The 16,370-nt window shown below is 38.8% G+C and overlaps 1 protein-coding gene across 3 annotated transcripts in view; it reads left to right on the top strand.

Moving 5' to 3' along the window:
* Positions 1-16,370, top strand: part of JAKMIP1 (janus kinase and microtubule interacting protein 1) — a 151,541-nt gene that overhangs the window by 74,577 nt on the left and 60,594 nt on the right. For all 3 annotated transcript variants that reach the window (XM_033061324.1, XM_033061326.1, XM_033061325.1), the window contains one exon: positions 5,466-5,960. In XM_033061324.1, coding sequence (XP_032917215.1) covers positions 5,466-5,960 — 495 coding nt within the window. The remainder of the gene's footprint in view (positions 1-5,465; positions 5,961-16,370) is intronic.

Genomic DNA, 16,370 nt, shown 5'->3' with positions numbered 1-16,370 from the left:
GCGAGCCCGGCGGCGGCAGCCCTGCCAGCCGGGCGAGCGAACGCGGCAGCGGGGCGGTGCTGACGGGAGAGGGGGGCCAGCGAGCCCGGCGGCAGCGGCAGCACCACCCGGCCAGCCCCGCCGAGCCGTGGCGCTGAGCTGGGCCACCCGGCCCCGTCGGCAACCATGAGCGGGCCGAGCCTTCCTGGCCCCGCCCCGAGCCAGTAAAGCCCGCTATGCCGCGATCCTGTTACTAATTGGCCAATTTGTGAAAGCTGCGCACGGATTCTCGCGACGAACGAAAGTGCGGCTAATATTCGGGGTGCGGCTTATCTATTGACAAAGACAGCAACATTGTCGAGGCACCGGGGGTGCGGCTTATAATCCGTGCGGCTTGTATTCGTGAAACTACTGTAAATCAAAGCCATGGAGATTTTTCCTGTTTAGACTGTAGTTAAAAAATAGTACCAAAACCGAGAGAAATTATTTCTTGGTATATGAAAAGTAAAAATACTGTACCTAGAGAATTCTAAATAAATTAAATATATTTACTGGTGTAGAGGTAAGAGAGAAGTTCTGAAACTGCTAAACAGACAGCTCTGTGACCCATGGGATGTAAACAGTATTAGGAAAGGTAACAAACTCTTGTGGGGCCAATTTATTCAATTTAATTTTCCTAAACTGATTTTTCCCTCACGTATATGCCTATATTAATGATTTATCTGAGAAAGAACCTTCTAATTGATGAGAGACATCACAAATGGAAATTATCCTTAACATACTTCCGCCTGAAAAATACTGCTGTCTCTGAAATAAAATTTTTCCCAAGAGACATTCAAAACTTTCTACATAATTTTCCTAGTACTTCTTGTTTTATTGGTTGTTGATCCATGTAAAGAAATTTCTTCTGTCAATTTGTTTACTGCACGTTTATTCAACACCTGGTCCAAAATTGATGTTTGCACGTTTTTGGATGTGCATCATTGTTGATCTTGCTGGTGGTGCTTTGGCCATTGGACACATGAGTAGCTGGGTTCATTTATGCTGCCTAAGGGGTGAAGCAAAAGTTGTGGCCTTGCCTTAATTCCCATGCACTGTGTCTTGTTTTGGGAATACCTGCTTGATAGCTTTGGGGACCCTGTTGGATATAGGATATCTTCCCGGACTGTAGGTTTGCTGCCATCTATAGAGAGCCTGGAGAAGGAAATGCATGAACTGAACAGGGGTTCACATACCTTCACTCTGCAAGTGAAAAAGCTTTGTTGGAAGACATCCAAACACTGGGTAATGCATAATGGAAGGAGTTCAAAACTACAAAAATTATACTTATTTTGACATGAATGAGGACAGCACTCACTCTGACTGGACCCTGAAGTCCAATGTTGTGAGCACAAGGAGCTGCAGTGAATGAGCGTGGTCTTGGCAGTCAGCTTAGTGATTTTATAAATGCTTGTGCTGAGATCCATTAATGTTTAGGAACAAGTATTCCAAAGTGCCTATTCCCACTGAGGTAGTTAGGAAAAGTTAGAAGATAGTCAACTTTCAGTATTTTGAGTAATACTTTGTTCTTGATATCAAGGTGTTATAATGTTGACTGTCACTCCATCTTCACCAAGTTCAGTTACTGCTTTTAAATATCCATATTCTACTCTTGATTTTACATTTATAGGCCTGAGACCACAGCATCTAGGAGTTAGGATAAATGAGATGTTCTGTCTCAGTTGCCAGTGCAAACCTCACTGCTGGGAAGAGGAGTGATAGAGTGGCTTGGTGAAACTTTGTGTGTCTCAGTTTATGGCCATTGCTCCTTATTCTGCCCTTGGGCCCCACCAAAAAGAGCCTGGCACCATCCTCTTGATGCTCTTCAAGATACTTACGTTTGTTGGCAAGGTCTCACCTGTCTTCTCTTCTCTAGACTTAACAGGCCCAGCTCCTGCAGTCTCTCCTCAAAAGAGAGATGCTCCAGACCCCTTGTCATCTTTGTGGTCCCCCACTGAACCCCCTCCAGTAGCTCCTTGTCTTTCTTGAAGTTTGGAGCCCAGAACTGAGCAGGGTACTCCAGATGCACCTCACCAGGGCCAAGGTCATTGATAAACAAGTTGAGTAAGACTGGACCCAATATTGATTCCTGGTGCTCCCCGGCCTCCAGCTAGATTCTGCTCTGCTGATCGTGGTGCTCTGAGCTTTGCCATTCAGCCAGTTCTTGATCTACCTTGATCCACTGTCCATTCCTCTTACCCCCATTTCCAGAGCTTACCTACAAGGATGTTATGGAAGACAGTGTCCAAAGCCTTGCACTGCTCCCCCCTCATTGACCCATCCAACCATGCCGTTGCAGAAGACTGTCAGACTGGTCAAGCATGATTTACCCTTGATGAATCCATGCTGACTGTTCCTGATTACCTTCTCTTCTTTTGCATTCAAATTTACAAAAAACATTGTGGAGAGTATTCCTCCTGTGAGTGACTATTTTGCCACAAATTAAAAACCCCCTCAGTTAAATCCAAGATAAAAAGATGAGGTAACCCTGAGTAATGGTTTTATAATTTTTTTGTGGGGGCAGTGGTTTGGTAGCACTTGGAAACAGGTATGATTTAGTAGGTTATTACCTTTTAGAAATGCATAGTTTTAAAATTATTCCATTGACTTCGATCATAAAGCCAAACTGTTATTTTTCTGTTTCAAGTGTGCAAACAACTTGTCATAGAAAACAACACCAGACAGAAATATTCAAGAAAAGTATAATTATATTGTTTTAAAGAAATTCCTGCTTTCAGGTACTTTTTATACATAAGAAAGGAAAGAAGCAATTGTGCTTAGCATTATTTTTTGAAGAAGCCAAGTTCTGCTATGACAATGACATTGCATCAATGTGGGCCAGTAACTGGTTTATTGGTGCCCTGATATCATGCCTGACTTTGTTTCCCTATTGGCTAAATTTCTTGGATAGAATAGCTTTCTTCATATTAAAAAAATTATAAAAAGAGTGCTGGAAATTAAAAGAGAGAAATTGCTTTAAAATTTAGGTTCATTTGGAAAGTGAGACTTGGTCATATGGGAAAATGCCACACTACTATTTTCATTCCATCTCTGGAAGCCAGAGGAGTACAGAACTGCACAGTGTGCAGGAGAGAGGGACTTGAGTGCAGGAAGAACAGATTATGGCTTTCACAGAAGATCTAACAAACAGATCTAACTTTTCATCTTCAATAAGAAAAGACTTTTTAAAGACCTTGGGAACTGGGATGCATCTTTTTTTTCTGCATCATGAGGTATAATAAGCATTTAAGATGCTGTGTAAAAATACAGGGTTTTTTAAGGATTCTAAATCTTGTTTAAATTCCTCCTGCTGAAGCTTTTAGGTAAAATTGGTAGTGATATATGATAGTACTCAGGTACTCTATGTTAATACATGTTCTCACAAACAGCAACAATGCAGATAGGTTTTGCCTTGTTTTCCCTTAATTCAGGGAAAGATGAAAAAAATTGAGCAAGTATGCTAATTTTTGTGACTCAGTGCTCCTCCAAAATGTCAAAATCCATTTCTCATTTATTAAAATTCTTATAGGAAGTGAGACTCATGAATATGATGTATTGAAAACTGCCTTTCAGTTGTATGCTTTATGTACAATATGACTAATTTAAAATTACTGCAGTTCTGGAGGTATATTATCTGTGTTTACATGTGCCATTATGCAGTTTGTTTCCCTGTGTTGTCATTAGTAGGTTTCATAGCTCAGTTTCATTTTCAATTTTCTTGTCTCATCAGTAAGGCAATAGGTAAATGATGAGTGTTGTTTCATTTGCAAATTTGTCTGTAAACTAGTCTGTTTACTTCTGATAGTAGATGGATGAGTAAGCAACTTAGCTTTGCTACAGGATCATGGAATCGTTTGGCTTGGGAGGGACCTTTAAAGATCATCTATTCCACCCTCCCTGCTGAGGGCTCTCCTATGGAATTGGGTACCCTAATGCAAGCACTGAAAATCACTGCTATCTACTGTAGGCTTGGAACTAAATGTCATCCCACCAAAAGAAGTAACACATGGATATATCCTGCAGATAATTTCCAATAGCCAGATTTGACATTTGGAGGAAAAAACCCAACCTCTCTTTCAATAGAGATATGTTCTCAGAATCATTCTGGAACAGAGTGGCAATATCTATAAAATCTGTGTGTGACAGTATCTGATTCAGAGCTATTACCTTTTTAACAGCTGTAATTATAGTGCTCTCTCAGGTGGTGTTTAGTCAACAGTGCATCCAGGTTGCTTTCATAAAAATGAAGATACCTTTCCTCCCTTTCTTTAAATCAAGGGTAAGTTTTAGTTGGTTAACTCTCCAAGTTACTGTGGCATCTTTCCTGTGGCACAGGAAAAGTCTGCTGTGCTAGCTCTCTGAAGACTTCAAGTCAAGTTGTGGTGGGTTGATCCTGACTGGACTCCTATCTGACCAATTTGCAATTCTGGCTTAATTTAGAGTAAATTAAATGACTACAGATCACAGCTTTGTGTAGCATAGATAGAAGCAGATGTGGCAGTGACTAACATTTTGCTGCTTAGTAGCTTCCCTTTACCATGAAGCACTATTTACTGTGTATGTTTGTATTGTCACTCAAGGTTAAAAGACAAAATTTGAAACCCTGGCCTCTGAGGTTTTGACAGTCTCTGTAATGGGGATAGTAGAAAGATATTACTGAAACTATGAATTATGAGATACATTATAGCCTTTCTGGTATATTGCAATAGACAAGTGAGCCTTTCTCTTTTTTCCCCCTTTATTCTAAATTAACGTCTAATCCCACATGGAAAAAGCATTGCTTTCTGTGCAACCTGCTGAGCATCATTTATAATGAGGTTTCATCACAGTGGATATTACTATAATAGTCTATAACATTTTTCCACTACTCCCTCCCCAACCCTTAGACTCACTGGCCTATATTTTCTGAAATGTCTGGGGACGTGAATAGTCTCAGTTTTGGGGTGGCATCTGAAGTCCATTGAGTAGACTTGATTTTTCAAAAGGCCAATTCTTTTGCCTTATCTAATAAGGACTTTCCCATTAAAATAGCTAAAAAGTTAAGAAATCCAAAATAAAAAAGTATTTCCAGCATAAACAGTCTTTTCCCTGTTTGATTAATTTTCCATCTCCTTGTAGAGCGCAGTAGAGGAGTTATGGGTGAGAATAGCCTGGTGTGGTTGGTACAGGAAATAAGGAGATAACTAGATTGTATGTTGTGCTTTTTTATTTTATTCCCTAGATCTGTGAGAACTCATTGCCAGTTGCACATCCCTGTAGCAGATTCCTTAACATGCACATGACCTTTTTTCCAGCCCTGCTTCTCTAATTGTTTACTGGAGAACAGTGTGCAGTCTTTGCTTTTGAATACTCAGGATAGGTTTTTAAGAACAGTTTAGAAGCAGCTTCCTTGGTGGCTTAAAAATAAGAGTGGTGCTTGTTAATTAATATTTCATATTTTGTTCCAGGTGGGTAAACTGAGAGAAAAAATCCAAGAGGTGAAGCAAGAAAGGGAGCAGGAGCAGCATAAACACACTGCCTATGTTTCTGAACTGAAAGCCAAACTCCATGAGGAGAAAATGAAGGAACTTCAGAGTGTCAGAGAGCTACTGATCCGGCAGCATGAACAGGAGGTGGCAAGAATGGTGAAAATCAAAGATGGTGAAATTCAGCGTTTGCAGTCAACCGTCAACGTCCTGCGGGACGGGGCAGCTGACAAAGTGAAGACGGCGCTGCTGAGCGAGGCCAAGGAGGAGGCGCGCAAGGCGTTCGACGGCGAGCGAATGAAGCTGCAACAGGAGATCTTGGAGCTGAAATCTGGCAAAAAGCAGCTTGAAGAAGCTCTGAATAACATCATGCAGGCAGATAAAATGAAGGCTGCGGACCTGCGCACGGCTTACCAGTCCCACCAGGATGAGATCAACAGAATAAAGCGGGAATGTGAGAGGGAGATCCGCAGGCTGGTAAGTTCATTAAGTAATGCTGCTTATTTCAGTTTATAGCAGGTATTGGTACATAACTGTGTATGCCCATAAATACCAAAGCAGCCCTTGGCAGTGATATCTTCATCAGTGATGATTGCTACAATGGGCCTCTCTTTCCACTGCTTTCTCCACCTTACAGCAAAGGTGAACCTTGGTTCCATAGCCTGTCCAACACAGTCCAAAGCTTTATGTCCCACCAAATAGAATACAAGTCAACCAAGACTTTCCAGAATGAATTTTCTCAACAGATCAAAGAAATAGACCTTCCCCTTCCTAGTTGCACAACTCCTGGTGACCAAAACAAGTCAGGGATTGTTCACTGGACAATTAATGAATGCCTTGTAAGATGGCGACATTAAATTCACATAGAGTTTTTATATTTAAATTGGAGGACTGAAACAAGACAGTCTCTTTGCTTCTTCTGCATCTTTATCCAGGTCATTCAATTTTAAACATCATTGCCCTTTCAGAATTTCTGTGTTTTTTCTATAGCAGCAGAAAAGTTAGGGCCTAGGCAGCAGGCTTTTTTCACGCTTCATAAACCCTAGGACTTCAGCACAGATGGCAGATTATGCTGTTTGTATAAAATCAAAATCCAGGCGATATTTCCTGACATTGGGTGCCCCAAATTATTCAGCTTTGTAAAATGTAAAGAATCTAAGATGAGCTGTACACAGTAATACATTTAGAGATGTCTTCATCAAGTGATGCTTCTGTTTGGTAACATGATATTTTCTGTGTGTGTATCTAATTGTTTATTTGCACAAACTAGCAGTATGATGGCTACGCAAATAAAATAAAGAAATAAACATAATATTTATGTTATGTGAAGTATTATGGACTTTTAATAGAATGAAAAATCAGTTTCCTTAGGAAAATACCTTGTTGATTTGAATTTGCACAGACATTGCCTCTTATTTCTTGTATTCCTTAGGAAAAATTACGATGAGGACAAGCTACAAACTGTAATCTATGTTTAATGCTGCTGATTTTCTGTCTGAGACAATGAAAGCTTTTGATGCAGTAAATATTTATGCTTTAAATTAATTGGATGTTGATCGAGTTGGATGTTGATCGAGTCTCAGGGGCATCATCTTGTTCATTAATTAAGACCACTGCAAAGACTGACAGTGTGGAGTTTCTGCAAATGTAGTTTCTTTCATGTTTTCTTCTATACTAGAAATGTAAAATTCTAAAATCATGTCTATGAAGTACAAACAATTATAAAAAGTATTAAAGAAGAGAGAAGGTTGATACATTCTGGCATATCTTTTTCTGGAGGACATTTTCTAAATTAATTTAACCTCCTCCAAGAAGGGTTTCGAAGGAAACACTTAACTCTTCACTTTCAAGGGTAGAGGTGTTCAGCCTGCTGTTGTGCAGAGGTGATGAAGAAGGGCACTGTTTTCTGTCTGACACCAAAAAAAATCCTGTGAAGTCATTCAAAATTTTAATTGCAGCCTTGCTGGGCCTATGTTACTCAGTACATCTAAAAAGGTGAATATATTGGGAGTGTGTGTAGGTTACTCTTGTTTCCTTTTGCCTGCACCAGAGGAAACCTGCCACTGGTCTCATGGGCTTTCTCAGGAAATGTTTGTATCTCCCTCCAAGAGTCTGGTGCTGCCTTCTAATGCCTCCATTCCTTTCATATAATGAATATCAATTTTTTTTTTCCTTAAATTCAGTGGTCTGTGGGGTTTTTTGAGAGAGGAATTTCTTCTAGGAATTCTTAGTAATTTAGGTAGTTATTGCACAGGGTAGTCTTTAAATCTGGGATGACACAGAAAATACTGCAGGGTTCCTATGTTGGTTCTCTTTTCCTTGGAGAGAGCACGTGAGATTTTAGAATCAGATCATTGGGATATTTCCCTCTCCTCTCCCCTTCACTTAATTAGTTCAAGGGATGCTTGCCTTCAGCTTCAAATTAACCCTGCCAGCTCTGGATTTTGGCTTCTTGGTTCGTTTCTACCATTCTGTGACATGAATTCATAAGGATATGAAAAGCAGCATTATTAATATTAGCACAGTTCTATAACTGAGTTTCAATTAATGTACTCTTTTGTATGTGTGCAGTGTTTTGTGGCCCTGTTATGAAACCAGCATCTTTGGGATTAACAACCTAAATGGGCTGGCCATACTGTAGTTCAAATTCAGGTAGAGTAATTCAGGATGCAGTCTGATTATCTTGTCAGACTTGGCTGATTTATTTTGCATTTCATATCACAGATTACTTTTGTGAATGTTTTTCTTATAGATATCACAGCTAGGAAAAAAAACCCTTTATTTTACCAGTAACTTTAACATCCATGACTAATCTAACTGAAATCTTACAATTCTTGACTGTTATTAAAAAGTAAGTTATGAGAAAGAAAAACAGCAAAATCCATTGTCTATGTGTATATGGATACAATTATATTGACCATATTTTTTAAAAATATGATTGATCAATTTGGGGATTGTTCTCATAGTTTTGAAGTGAGCCATGAAAAATACCCAACAAACCTCAACAGAAACAAGTCTGAATGGCTAAGGTCCTGGTGCTTAATAAGAGAAAGTAAAATGTCTATTTGGCAAAAAATATAACATACTTTTTCTAAGTAAGAAATTGTATTGGAAAATTTTAGTTCCTGTAATTAAAAATGTAACAGTGATATAAATGTTTTCATTAATTTAAGGAATGCTAATTACTGTGTATTTTATTTCCCCACCCTCCAAGAACATAGATCCTTGTTGTATATATGTATCAGCACAATGTGCTGGCAGCTATGAAACCAGAAGTAAAAATAACTAGTAACAAACTGGAGGGACAAATGAAACAGATGTCTTGAAAGTAAAGAGACACCTTGGAGAATAAGATAAGAAAGCAAGAGCAGCTATTACTTATTTTGTTCAGTCCATATTTTCTGAGTAGTTGAGTCTGAACAGTTGTATTGTTCCACAGAATGAAAGCTCTGCAGAAGTACACATAATAGCAATTTCAACCCATTTTTTTAGGCATTCATTAAGCTTGTCGTTTAACTGACTCACTTGGTTTGAAAATCAGGTTTGAAGTTCGTTTTCAGAGGTAAGTAAAGTTGCCCTCTTTTGCCTGACACTGCTGAAATTAGGCTGCTGACATTGTTGGCGATCCTTGGGAACAGACCAGCCTTACCCTGTTAGCAGCACAGGTGGGACATGGCTGTTGACTATAGCATTTTAGTTAGAGGTTGCATTCATTCTGGGACCACTTTTTAATGCAGGCCCTTACATTGCAAGGCGTATTTCTCTAAGTACTGTTTTTGCAGTGACAAGATTTGCAGTGCTCGCCTTGGAAAATATATGCAAAAGCCCAGTCATTAAAAGAATGTTGAATTACGTCACTGATCTACTAATTTTTAGCATTGGTTGAATAAGAAAAAACCTGAATGCTTATTTTGTGACCACTTAATGTAATATTTAAACTTTGAAACGAACAAATGACGCACCCTGCATTTTGTGGTGTATGTTTTAGTAAACAGTTTCTTTTACTGGAAATGTCATTAACACCAAGCCTTTTACTTATTTAATGCTAAATACCATTCTACTCTGTTAAAATCTTTACACATATGGTCTTCCTAAATGTTCTTTAACAGCTTGTATTGAAATTAACTGAAAGACTTCAATATAAAATAGACCAAATTTTCTTAACCACAAAATCATTAAGATTCCACTGATTGTATTAGATGCACAATAGGCTTCCTGTTTAAGAGGGCGCACAGTATACCAGATGAATTAAATTTGCATATTTCAATTGTATTTTCAAGAAGCCTTATAAAAATTGTCTAAAGAGCAATGTGACAGTACTGCAGATTCATACTTGGAGGGCAAAAAATCCTTTTGCTGCTAAGAACATCAAAGTAAAATAAATTGTTTTCAAGGGGTGATTTTCAGAAGTTCCTGATCAGCAGTGATTTATAGAGACAGATGCACTATTTAAGTGTCTTTAATCTCCTTAGTCCAAATTATATTGCTGTATAAATAAAAAACTCCTTCCAGTGTGGAATGCTTCTTCTGTCAATGTTTCCCAAATAAATACAATACATGACATAAAAGATTATAATTCAAACTAATAGATTAAGCAGTTTTTAAAGGTAGAAATCCAGGCAGTTTCTCTGAAACTTCTCTTCAAGAGAAAAATCCTGTTATGGAATAAGCTCATGTATCATTTATATTGATTTTTTAAAAGTCTAATATTTCAGTTTTGTGTCTGTGTGGAACACAGCATCTCATGATTTAAGTGAAAGCTTCTGAATGTTTATTGTTTTTTCAGAATTAAGAATTAGGTTGCTCCAGTTTAGGACAGCCCAAAATTTCAACTCACATCCTTCACAAATTTGTATTTTCTAGCCTCGTGCAGCTCTTAACATGGCTGTCTGTCTCTCTGTCCTTGGTATGGTTTATACTAATACAAATAAGTATATGTGTTTATATATATACCAATATATATATGTCTGTATCTTTAGTATGATTTAGCATTGGGGATATAATACATTGGTGAGGGTCCTGTCAAGGTCAGCCAGTCCAGTGTCCTGCTTGGAGCAGCGCTGCTTTGGAGGTTGGATCAGGTTGCTCTGGTTTGAACGCCTCCCAGGATGAAGTTCAACAGTAACAGCTTGCCCTAAACCCAGCCACTTTCTTCTTTTGACTGTCACTATTGTCCTTTTGCTGTTCATCTCAGAGAAACATGTACTTTGTTCATGGCTGTATTCCCCGTTGGATGGCTGAATGGGTATCTGCTGTGTAATGTGTCCTGCCTGCTTCCTTTGGCTGCCTGAGCAAGCCTGGCATCTTCTCCATTCCTTCAATGCTGGGTGCCACAGCCCCATAGTGGTCATACTGGCCTTCCTCCAGTTATATTGCACTTAGGCCAGTTTGTCAATACCTTCTTTTTGTGCTGGGGAGCCCAGAAGTAGCTGTGGTGCTCCTGGTGTAGTTTCCCAATATGCTTAACAAGAGGCTCAATCTCTTTTGGTACACTCCTCCTGGTTTGGCCCAGTATCAAGTTAACTTCAGTCATTGCAAACTCTCACCACTGACCGATATTCAACTTGCCCTGCAGGACTCAAATATCTTTCCTTTTGTCTTTCTAGTTTTTCTCTTTTCTTTCTTCCCGTTGCAAAGCTACTAACTTCAACTGGCATCCAATTGTGGCAGTCACTTGGGCTCTCCCAGGGGCAGGACATTGTATCTTTCTTAGACAAACTTTATGAGGGTTTACTGCCTCATTTCTCCAACGTATCAGAAAGTTCCTCTGAATGGTCTTCTATCCTCTAGTGTGGTAACAGCTCCCCTGAATTTGGTGTCATCTGCAGATTTGGGGAACAGTGCATTCTGTTTCTTCTTATGAGCAATTGACATGAAAAATAGTAGAAGCAAAAGTTTAACCCTCCACTGAACCCCAGATTACTTACTGATGGGAACAGTTTTCTAATAACATTCATGTTCTCCTGCATTACTATTATTAGGATTTTGCCATTTTAAGGCAGTGGAATTAATATCTTTATGTTTCTTTCATCACTGGGGGCAATGCAGAGACATTTGTCTCAGAAAATTCTGGAGCAGAGGGCAGTTGGCTGTTGGCGGGGCACTCCTTGCTGGACTGGGGAGAAGGGCGGTGCCTGGCTTTTCTCAGTTCAGTTGTGCAATGGCACGTGTCCATGAGTTTTGATTCCTAACCAGTCTCAAATTTTGAGACTTTGGAAAGCTGAGCTTTGAATCATCCGAGGCAGTTGTACACGGTTGGGTAGAGCCGCAGTGTGCTTCTTCTCAGCCACTTAACCCTGCGTGTATTTCACACACAGCTGCTGATATCAAATTGTGGGCTGCTCCCTGGATTTTGCCATCTGTTTGAGACACGTGTTTCAGCTGCATTCCAAGGCTCAGCTAATCTGCAGCAGTGACCCAGCACCTTCAGCTTTGTAGGACTGCAAATAATACTTGACTTTCCGTCCTCTGAAGATTTATGATTCTTTCTTAGGAGCTCACAGAGCAGCATTCCAGCCAGACTTTGTTTTCCCCTGAATCAAGCAGATCTAATGAAACCTCTTTCATAGTGCAGGCTCAGCATTTTGTGTTTGTTTTTAGTATTTTCTAAAAAGTTAGGAAGGTCACGAATTGCACTTCTGTATCTCCTGTCAAAACTTGGAACACTATTAAAAACTCACAAAAGTTACATATGGTGTAGGACCCGGACAAATAAAAAATCTCCTAAAGTTTGTATTACTTAGTTTTGCTACATTTTTATCTTTTTAACTACTCATTCATTGCAGTTCTGTCGATGAACACTTGGGATAGGTAATAGGAAAAATCCCGTAGTAGAGGTTGTAACTGGCTTTTGAGGAAGATCTGAGAAACCTCTTATCAGTAAGTTCTGGGATTTTCTGCCCATGTCGTGTTTCTTGTATAATTTATCAAAACTTCTGTAAAACTTCTGTGTAAATGAGATTTACACATTTCAGAAAAATATGTGGGAAAAGCTACTGGAGGAAATTGACTGTTGGTTTAGAAAAATTACACATGAAATTAGGAATAAATCCTATCCACTTGTGTCTGTGACCCTTATCATTCCACTGAATGGTTTGCATCTTTTGTCCCTTTTCCCCGCTAAGTTTCCCAAATAAGCAGCAAACATTTATTTAAATAGCTGACCATGTCTGTTGTAGGGAATACTATAAACAACTCTGGAATATTTTAATTATTTTCTTCACATGGGCTTTCGTCTTGGGATACTGTCATTAGGTCTTAGTGTCCCTTTATAAGTATAAAAGATGTTAATTCTTTTTGGTTCAGTCTTTACCTGTTTTGGTTTTTTTTTTTGTTAGCATCTTCTTTTTGTTCTTCATAGTAACCAGCAATCTCTCTGTCATTATAGCCCTATTTTCAGTGTCAGGCACTTAGTGTAAAGGTTAATTAAATTTCTGCTGGAGAAGAGCACTGTAGAATTTTGTTCTAAAGTTGGCTAGGAGATAACTTTGACAAGGATGGGTAAAGAGGAAGGTCTTACACTTGGCAATGCAGCAGCTGGCTTTTTCCACTTTGGAAACTGAGTATGTCATTGCCTTGATAGATGTGGCTTTTAATTCCCTGGGAATTTCTCTTTCAACTTCATGAGAGACTAAAGTTCCCCCAAAGGTCTCTGACTTTCTTTCACTGTAGCCATTGAAGTGTGGCATAATTGGCAGGGGATGCTTTCTCTAATGACTGGCTTGGTTGTCTTTCACGTTTGATAAATGTTATTAAAAGACTCATTTCTGCTTGTTTCTCTTAGCTGTAAGGGGGCAGTTAGATACATGTTCTTAGGAACCTGGGTAATTTTGACACAGGCTGTAAATGCTAGCTCTTCATTGACAGGTAGTGTCTCTGTTCAGCATCTAACATTTGACAGCACAAAGCCCCTGAAGAAATTATATTTTAAAAGCTCTAATTTTATCCAAGAGCTCCAGAGTTACTTATGCTACTCAAGGTGATTTCTCAGTAATTTGCCTCTGCAGCTGCTTGTGAATGATCTTATTTCCTTTAAATCCTCTTTCAGAGGGTATTTCTGCTACTTTTCTTCTCAAGGCCTATTATTGAAAATGCCTTCTAACCTCATGTTGCTGCACTGCCCTCCTACTACAGACTTTTTACACTGACTTGTACCACTCTTAAAAGCATAAAGAAATACAATCACTGTTCTAAAGTACTTTTAAAATCCATGAAAAAAAGAATATAAAAGAGATCATATGACCCTGATTTACTTGGTAGTTGCAAAAAGTGGGTAAATTTGTTTTGAATTGAGAACAAATTTGAAACCTAAACAACACTTGGAAGGAATTTCTGGAATTATTTATTTAATTCACACAGTACATATGAACCCAATGCACGATTGGGATGTCATTGTGCTAAATATTTTGGAAGAAAAGATGATATTTCTCTTCTGTATCTTACTAATAGGTCTCAAATTAGTTGCAGAACAGGCAGGAATCTGTGAGAGCAGTGGTGGGAGTTAGTGCACACAGGTTCCAGTTGTCACATGTTGGTCCTTAAAGTGCAATGACATGGTAGAAAACATAAAAACACTTCTTAATCTGATTTGCTGAAGGGCTTCTGTGCCTAAAGCTTTCTTATCAACTCTGTCACTTAGTCTAATAAAAAATATTCCTTCTCTTTAAGACCATGTAGATTCTTAGACAGTCTTGACTATGACACTGTTGCTTTCACAACATGTGCTTGATTAAAATAGCAAGCAGCAGGGAAGGTGGATTAATCCATTTTGATTTTCATTTGCCTAATGGAAGATGTGCTTCTTCCCACTAAAATAGATGCCATAATACATATGTCTAAAATACATACCTAATTCATACCTAATTACATTAGTTGGTTGGCCTTTATGCTGCCAATTTTTTTCTCCTTCATATAACAAACTATGGCTCCAGTGGTTCTCCAGTGGGACAGAACTGACATGGAGACATTGTTTGAGCTTTTACAACTGTTAGAATATAATACTCTACTAAACTGAAGTATTCTATGGCAGTTTATGTTCGGTTTAAACCTAAACCATCTCGCTTTTTCCTAGTCCTGTGACTCCTCTTCCATTGCCTCCTGGGTCCTTGACATGCCATCTCTTCCACGTGGAACTGAGGGAGGTTGCATTTCTGTAAAATACTTCTCTTCCATTTTTTTCCCCACTCTGGGGGAAAATTGTACCCATTTGTACTTTGTGTTAAGAAAGCAGGCAAGGAAGATGAACAAATCTGCTCTGTAGCAGGCAAGGCTGAAAAAGTCTTTGGGTCAGATTGCAGTACATGTGTGAAAATTGAGACATTAGCTAGGTTGATCCAGTTACATTGGATGAATAAAGGGTGTAACTATCCCCTTGAAGAGAGCACAGTTGTACTGACCCCCATGCTTCTGAAGCACAATTTGGAGGCATTCTTGATGCAGTTCTAATAATCTTTATCAATTTGTGATAAGTTAGTTGCTTGGAAATTATTTTTTCTGGAGGTTTGTACTTATAAAAAATGAAGCACTATTGCAGTGTTCTGTGTATTTGTGTGTGTGCAAGTTTACATGAGTAAGAGGTTCTCTAGTACATACCTGTGACTTAAAATAGAAACTCAAATTTAAAAGGATCTGCAGTCATTACTATTTTATTATATCAACGTTTCAAAAACTTTTATGCTTGACTTAAACATGGGGCATTTGTTGTTTTCTGAAAGATTCACCACATGTATATTTTTGTGGTAAGAAAAAGAGTAGTAGGAAAAACAGAGGAGAATTATGCCTGCCCTTGACCCTCACCTCAGAACCATGCTCTTTTGTGGCATTTCTTTCTAATTTGTGTGAGCATATGTGCTTTGATCAATGGAAGTGTGAGAGGAGGGTGACATGGGTGTGTCTGCACTGGTCACATCTGTTCAAAGGATCAGTTCTGTGTCAGTTCAGCAAGTAGCAGACGTACCAAGACTGTTGCTTTCCTTTTTTCTTCCAACTGAAGGCCGATGTCATTGCATTTACTATTAAGTTGTGAGAACATGAAGAGTATGAAATACCCTACTAATAGGGTACCTTGAATTAGGGCTGTGTATGTAAGCTTGGGTCTTCTTATTGAATGTGTGCCTTGCCTGGGCAAATTCCTGTGTCAGTTTTATGGATGTTCCATGTGAACACCTGTGTCATTGAAAGCGAAACTGTCCACAGTATTTAGTTACATGACATTTTTTCCTCCCAAGGGCTCGTTGATAGATCAGTGTGCCTGACAGATAGCATTCAATAAATGAGGCAGCTGTTTAATTTTTGTCATTGTTGTGCACCGCACAGTCCCTCTGAAATCCTGCATGTTGCAAATTCTTCCATTGACAAAAGCTGCATTCTTTTCCTGCAAGTCCTTTTTTGGCATTCTTGGAAGTCTCACAAATGTGAGTTGACATACTGGGAAGTATTGTTTTTATTTACTGTGTGAGGAGTTGGGACACAGCAACTTTTCTAAATCAGGGAAGAAATCTCCATCAGAACCAATCTTCATCAGTTTCATTTAGAACTTCAGAGTCTAGACCAACTTATTCACTTTAAATCTGACCTTTTTATCTTTGATCATGGTTCAGCCAAGCCATCTCCGACCAGTTAGGTTCTGTACACAAACTAATTTCATGTGCTTTGTAGACTGTGAAAGGATTAAGACAGGAATCCTGAAGAAGCAAATTGCATCCAATCATGTAATCTCATTGTGTTAATCCTGTAAATCACTTTGATTGAACTATAAATTACTTCTAGTGTGTCTTTTTTTTTCCTCTACCTTTTTTTTTTCTTTTGGTGTAATTTGACATGAAGGATTTCTGTGGATGTAGGACTGTAATAAACAAACATATGATTTAACTAGTTCATGATTCTATT

The sequence above is a fragment of the Catharus ustulatus genome, chromosome 5, assembly GCF_009819885.2.
Source record: "Catharus ustulatus isolate bCatUst1 chromosome 5, bCatUst1.pri.v2, whole genome shotgun sequence".
Lineage (NCBI taxonomy): Eukaryota > Metazoa > Chordata > Aves > Passeriformes > Turdidae > Catharus > Catharus ustulatus.
Note: the sequence above shows the minus strand (reverse complement) of the source record. Positions and strands in the feature narration are given on the sequence as shown.